General features: G+C 46.3%; 1 protein-coding gene across 2 annotated transcripts in view; it reads left to right on the top strand.

Moving 5' to 3' along the window:
* Positions 1 to 7,170, top strand: part of BANP (BTG3 associated nuclear protein) — a 104,961-nt gene that overhangs the window by 35,289 nt on the left and 62,502 nt on the right. For both annotated transcript variants that reach the window (XM_017741403.1, XM_008639148.2), the window contains exon 7: positions 4,622 to 4,789. In XM_017741403.1, coding sequence (XP_017596892.1) covers positions 4,622 to 4,789 — 168 coding nt within the window. The remainder of the gene's footprint in view (positions 1 to 4,621; positions 4,790 to 7,170) is intronic.

Here is a 7,170-nt window from a genome sequence, read left to right on the forward strand (position 1 = left end):
GGGCCACCTCAGCCTAACTCTGCCAAGTCCATGAAAATACTGATTTACCTTTTAATTTTCTAAGGAAATCTGGGATTTGTGGAGACTGGGAAGCAGCACAAACTCGGAGTGTGCACATGGAGCTCCTGACGTGGAGTTTGTTTTTTGGGAGCTGGTTCTGAGTGCGGGATCAGGATGGATATTTCATGTCTGGTTTTGATCTCACAGATGTCTTCTCCTCCTCCTCAATTTGTTCTTAATTGGATTTCTTTACAGTTTCATGTTTTGTGGGGATTGTTTTGTCTGCTCCCTGACTTCTGACCTTTAAGAAAGAGAGGATTACTTCCTCAGGGACGTTGTTTTCCTGGGATTTCCTTAGTTTATAATTAATCCTGGTTTTTAGAAAACCCCAACCCTTTCTCTCCTTATTTTTTACATCAGATCCTCCAAAAATTTGGGAGCGTTGAATCATTTCCGACACAATCTCTGTGTTTGCACCAAACCAAATCTTTTTTTTTCCTTTGCATTTCCAAGGTTTTTTATTTCCTTTAACAACCACTGAAAGATTTATTTCAGAACTGGTTGTGTTGCTTTTTTAATTTTAATTGAACTCCCCCAAATCTCTCCCTGTTTCTCTCATCCAGGCAGTGGAAGGCACTGCTCAGCATGCTGCACCTGTTGGCTTTTAAAGCTGACTTGAATTTCCCTGATTTTTTTCCTTCTTCCTGAGCTTTTCCTTGCTAAGATTGGAATGTTGATCCTTGATTTCCCCCTTTTCTCCCCCTGTGTCTCCCTGAATTCTCTTTGCAGCCCTTTTTGTCTCTCAAGCTGCAGCCAGGATCTCTCTGGTCTGTAGAAGTCACCCAAACTCCTGCCATTTATTAAATCACTGAATTATTTTTAAGTCTCTGGTGTGTTTTTCACGGAAAGCTTTGTTTAGGAAATGAGGCTCTTCCCCCAAAAAAGCAAATTTGGGGCCTTTAGTGTTTAAAAACAAGGACGCTTTTTTTTTTTTAGAGACGCCATCGATGAAAAGATCCCTAAAAACACACTCAGCCAGTCTTAAATCATCTAAACCTTGTGCTTTTATTCTTCTTTTATCTTCCAAAATACTGTCTTTTTGTCCAAGTGCTGATTTCTATTCCTGACTGGATTTTTTATGTGTTGTTCTGGGGCTCGTGGACGCTCTGCGCTGTAAAATGTCCATATTTGATGCTGCTTTGGAGAGTAAATGGTCCAAAAAAAGTCAAATCCCTTCTCCCTGAAGCATTCCTGTCTTTTCTCCTATGGCCTTCCCTAAGTGAAAGGTCTCATTTCCAATATCCTGCTTTTCTGAGCGTGTTTGGTGTCTGACATGCTGGGAATGAGGCAGCTGGGAGCTCTCCTGCCTGGAATCGTGTGTGGACAGGGAACAGAGTCAGCACGCTCCACTTCTCTGCTATTGTGTGCACATGTTTGGGGGATTTCTCTCTCTGCTGCAGGTAAATCATCTTTTTAATGGCACTGGGAACTTTTTATCTGCTTGAAAACTCCTCCACTGCCGTTAGGCTGAGATTTTTCCTGGTAGGAAATGTCTTGCTGAGGAGCTGGTTGTGAAACAACATTTTAGCTTGTGATAGCAGCTGCAGTGATTTTACACCTGAAGTTAATTTCACTTTTCTATCAATTATCTTTGTGCTTTAGGGTTAATTTTTCAGGCCTGATTTGCACGTGGCTGGGTCTGCAGTTGTGGTAAAAAGCAGTTTGACACCTCTGACAGCAACTGGGAATTTCATGAATTAAGGGAAAGAAATGAGGATGCCTGGTTTGGTAAATCTGTGCCTGATGTTTTAGGGCTCTGCAGCCAAAATCTTCCTGTCTGCCCCTGCCCTGGTTAGGTTGTTGTCTGTTTTCCATGGTTTCCTCTGGAGCTGTGTTCTCTCCATGGAGGTGTCTCTGCCAGCATCTTCTGGCCATTCCTTATCACACTGATTAAATGATCAGTTGGATCAGGAGGGAGAATCGTGGAATGGTTTGGGATGCAGGGATTGAAAATTTATCCAATCCCAGTCTCTGCCACAGGCAGGGACACCTTCCACTATCCCAGGGTATTCCAACCCAGCCTTGGACACTGCCAGGGATCCAGGGGCAGCCCCAGCTGCTCTGGGCACCCTGTGCCAGGGCCTGCCCACCCTCCCAGGGAAGGATTCCTTCCCAATATCCCATCCATCCCTGCCCTCGGGCAGTTTGCAGAGGGTTTTTTCCTGCCTTCCCTCAATAAAGCACTTTTGGGGATGTTCTGTGTCCCACTCTGGTGCTCGGCCTGTTCCTCACACTGCACCTGAGCCTCCTGTCCTGAATAATCGATATCGCTTTGATTTCTCTTTGAATCAAGCAGCATCCTGGAATATCCCATGGATTGAACCAAGTGGCATCCTGGAATATCCCATGGATTGAACCAAGAGGCATCCTGGAATATCCCGTGGATTACACTGGAATAGTTAAAATTCCCAGCCAGGCAGCTTTTCCCTGGGATTTTCCCTGCCTGCAGTCCAGCCCCTGACCAGGGCAGCACACACCACGAAAGCCATGAAAATGCAGTTAGGAGTGAAATTCGGGCTTTTTTCTCCAAAGGCCCCCTCAGAGCCCGTGCTGGTGTTTTCTGAGGGACTCCCAGGTGCCTGTGTAGCTCCTGAGGGTGGGGCAGGAGCTCAAACACAGCTCTGCAAACACTGCTGGGCATTTCCTCCTCTGGGAACGCACCCTGGGAGAGGCTGAGGCTGAGCAGGGTGGGCTCAGGGGTGAAATGCTGGCACCTGTGGAAAGGAAACTCCTGCACGGCAGCACATGGGAATTTCAGCCCATTTCCCTCCTTCCCCATTTTGGAGACACCACACAGGGTTGTAAAGTTCTCTGAGTTCTTGCTGTCGCTTAAAAGTGAGAAGTCTTGAGGTTTTTAAAGCAGTTTTGGATTAGATTTCTGGGTTCCAGTGCCTTCCTCCTGTGCGCTCTCTCCTTTATTTCAAATTGCTCTGAAAGCATTGAAAAAATTAATTTTATTTTAAAAAAGGATGCCACAAGAGATCCAGTTCTCCACTTGGCTCTGTTAAAGCCTGCAAATTTCAGACTTTCAGGACTCTGGGCTCATTTGTAATTTAGAGGAAACTACAGAGCTTTTAGGTTGTGCAAACCTGGAATTTTGTGGCTCCAGGCTTGAAACCATTTGTCTTGCAGGAGCAGCCCATATCCTGTTCTTTAGATTCTGTATACAACAGCTTAAGCAAGTCCTTCACAGGATTAGGAGCCCATCTGAGAGTGAGATGGAAAGCCCAGTAAGTGGAAAAGTGGAAAAGATTCTTTTACTTTGCAGGGTAGAGAAAGGAAAATGAGAATTTTAGAGATTCTTTAAGCTTTGTCCTGTAGAGTAAAAGCATCCAAGGCAGCCTTGGCACATTCAGTGCTGCACATCTGAATTTAGACGTACTGAAGGTTTAGGGACTGTTAAATGTTCAGAGAGTTCTGTTTGGATTTAGGGGGGTTAAACCTCATAGAATCAGAGAATCCTAAGATGGTTTGGGTGGGAAGGACCTTAAAGTTCATTTAATTCCACCCCTGCCATGGGCAGGGACACCTTCCATCATTCCAGGGTGCTCCAACCTGGCCTTGGACATTGCCAGGGGCAGCCACAGCTTCTCTGGGAATCTGTGCCAGGGCCTCCCCACCCTCAAAGGGAACAATTCCTTCCCAATATCCCACCTAACCCATCCCCTGTCAGTTTAAAACCATTCCCCCTTGTCCTGTCCATATAAAAAATCCCTCTCCCTCTTTTTCAGATGGGCAAATCATGGATTTTTCAGGGTTTTTTTTAATTCTGCAGCCATGAGGATTAGGAGGTGTTTGCTCTCAAGTGTTGGTGCCTTAGGAAAATCCAAACCCCTCAGAAGTTCACGATGAAATGGTGAAAGTGTGGAATAATTCAAGGCCCTCAGAGCAGCTGACAGTGCACAACATTCCCAGTTAAATTCCCAGTTTTAAAGCCAGTCCTCGCCGTGTTTATGGAACACTTTGGCAACTTAGCACCGAGGGCTGCAAAGGGCATCCTGTGGCTCTTAAAGTGCCTCAGTTCTGGGAGTGACTTTGCAGAGGATCCTCATTTTGTGTTGTGTTTTTACTGGATTCGGGTCAATTTTGAACTGAGCTTTAAAAGAGTTGATGTTTTTTCCCTTTATAGGGCATTTTATGCAGTTTCCTACTTCAGTAGGAGGCAGTTTTGTACTCCTACAATCAGACTTGTTGTGGGGCACTATCAGTGAGAAATAATCCTTCACCCAGCTTTGGCTCTGGAGTGCTGGATCCTCCTGTTGTTTTGGCACAGCTTGGCTGTAACAGCGCAGCTTCCACGGATCCCAGTGCAGGTGATAAAATTCCATGGACTGCTGGCATTTTTTACATCCAGAATTGTGCAGATGAATGATTACTGAGTTTTAGGAGTAAATTTTGTTGAATTCACATCACTTCACAGCTTTGGGGGGGTCTTTGCACAGGCACAGAGCCTGCTCAGAGCTGCTGGTGACCTCGTGTGTGGGACTGGCTGTATCCTGTCCATGTTTTCTGGAAAATCCAGGTCTGTGCTGATTTTTATCCCTTTTTTCCATAATTCCAGGCCACCTGTTTTACAAATTTGGCATCACAGAGTCGGACTGGTACCGCATCAAGCAGAGCATCGACTCCAAGTGCAGGACAGCCTGGAGGAGGAAGCAGCGAGGGCAGAGCCTGGCTGTGAAAAGCTTCTCCAGGAGAACACCTTCATCCTCCTCCTACAGTGGCTCAGGTAAAAACCAAACCTTTCCTCCCAAACAATGAATCCCAGTTGGTTTCCAGGGGGCCTGAATGCTAATTTGGATGCCTGCCTTTGCTGAGGTGCTGAGAATGGGGAATCCTGGAATGGTTTGGGTGGGAAGGGGCCTCAAAGCTCATCCAGTGGGCAGGGACAGCTCCCACTATCCCAGGTTATTCCAGCCTGGCCTTGGACACTGCCAGGGATCCAGGGGCAGCCACAGCTTCTCTGAGCACCCTGTGCCAGGGCCTCAGCACCCTCCCAGCCAAGAATTCCATCCCAGCATCCCCCCAAACCCTACTTTCTGTTCACCCCCATGGAACCAGCTCCTGCAGCTTTCTTTGTATTTTTACAAATACGCTCGGTTCTTTGAGTAGAAATTCCAAATATCCCTGAAATTGTTGTTCCTAAGAGGAATCAAGTGACTAAATCCTTCCCAGTGTGTTCACACCATTCAGTGGGACGTGCTAAATGCTGTTCCTGAAGTGTTTTCCTCTGCAGACGTGAAATGTGCTGTAGGTGATTCCATATTTCCATCTAGGTATGGAGGCCTGAATAATAACAACAACTGAAAAACCCTGACCTCAGGAGTGTTCTCTGAGGACATTTCTGGCTCATGCTTTTAATATAAAGCAGTGTTCTGGGACATTTGTACATTATATATTAAAACCAGGGCTTTGGAAGGCAGCCCAAAGAAAAGGAAGTCAGTTTATTTGCCTGCATAAAATTTTTGGTTGCATGTTAACACTAACCACTGTAGCTCATGCAAAGAATGACAAAATCTGCTTTCAATGGAAAATTTTATGTGCTGGAACAGGGAATCGCATCCAAAATTCTCGAATTAAAACAACTAATCAATGTAATGATAACCATAAGCCCTCTATGTTGATGGGCTTTTTACTTTCGGTCTTTTAGCAATCAGTATTTCAGGATAAAAAGGCAGCAGTAAGTGGATGTTACAGCCTGTGCTCATTAGCCTGTACTCCTCGAGTGGTGTTGAGATTTATTATTCAAATTATTCAGCTTTAATCTGTTTTGGAGGTTGGGAGACACCTGTGTAGAGATGTAAAACCCAGAGTCAGTGGGTTCCTGTCTCCTGCAGGCTGTAGGATCATAAGTTTGGGTGTGTTTCTTGTGGTTAAGCTGAGATTTTTCCCCTCAGTTCCACTTTTGGATCAGATTTTGGGTTCCAGTGTTTTCCTCCTGTGTGTTCTCTCCTTTATTTCAAATTGTTCCTATAAAAAAAATTAAAGCATTGAAAAAAAAATCAATTTTATTTTAAAAAATGATGCCACAAGCGATCCAGTTCTCCACTTGGCTCTGTCAGAGCCTGCAAATTTCAGGGTTTCAGGACTCTGGGCTCATTTGTAATTTAGAGGAAACTACAGAGCTTCAGATTTTCCCCATTTTCCCCCTCAGTTCCACTAAACTGATTTGTGAGTAAAATGTTCCCTGGGCACAGAGACTCCTGAATTCCCTCCTGAGGAACCTGGGCTGTGCAAGGTGTCCCTGCCCATGGCATGGGATGAGCTTTAATTCCTTGCCAGCCCAAACCATCCCAAACCTTTGGGATTTCAGCAGTGCTGTGGGAGCAGGGAGGGACAGACACTCAGGGGATTCTGCAGGAGCCACCTTGGAATTTTGGGGGGTGTCCAGGCTGCCTCATTTAACCAGAGTGGAGCTGGCTGCCCCTGCTCCATCAATGCCAGGATTTCCCAGGAGTTTTTATGGCACCTGCTCATCCCAGCCATCCCATGGTAGCAGGGAGGTGGCTGCCTGTCCCTGTGGAGGTGGCTTTGGCCCAGCTCAGCCGAGGCACCTTGGCCTGTCCCTGGCAGGGCTGTCTGGGCTGTGCAGCAGGAGCAGAGTCCAGGCAGGAATATTAAAAGCTGCCTTTGGTAATGTCCTGGGAACTGTTCCCGTGGATCCAGAGGCCGTTGTTAATTCTCTTTAAAATATTGCTCTTACTCAGAGTGGCTTTGGCACCGTTTTTTGGGAGGCTGGAAAGGTGGGGGAGGAATTCAGTGCTGTGAAAAACACAGACTTTATAAAATCTGAGCACTCTGCAGAGTCAGGGGCGCTTTGAGAAGCTCCTTTTCATCCCCAAACCCACCAGGAGTGGGATTTCACCTGGAGAGAGAGGAGGGGGGATGAGGAGAAACAGGAGAGCAGGTTGGGAGGCTGCATGAGTATTTAGGGAAAAGAAAGAGAAGGAAAATGTGGATTCCCACAGTTTTAACTGCGGCCTGCCAGGGCTGTAATTCCACCTCCATGCTCAGGTAACTTCACAAACCGCTCAGACTCTGCCTCTGTGGTTGGACATCCCTGGAAGCCCTCGGTGGAATTACAGCATCACCATCCCCAGGCATCTGCTG

Source organism: Corvus brachyrhynchos, unplaced genomic scaffold, assembly GCF_000691975.1.
Source record: "Corvus brachyrhynchos isolate BGI_N302 unplaced genomic scaffold, ASM69197v1 scaffold365, whole genome shotgun sequence".
Classification (NCBI taxonomy): Eukaryota; Metazoa; Chordata; class Aves; order Passeriformes; family Corvidae; genus Corvus; species Corvus brachyrhynchos.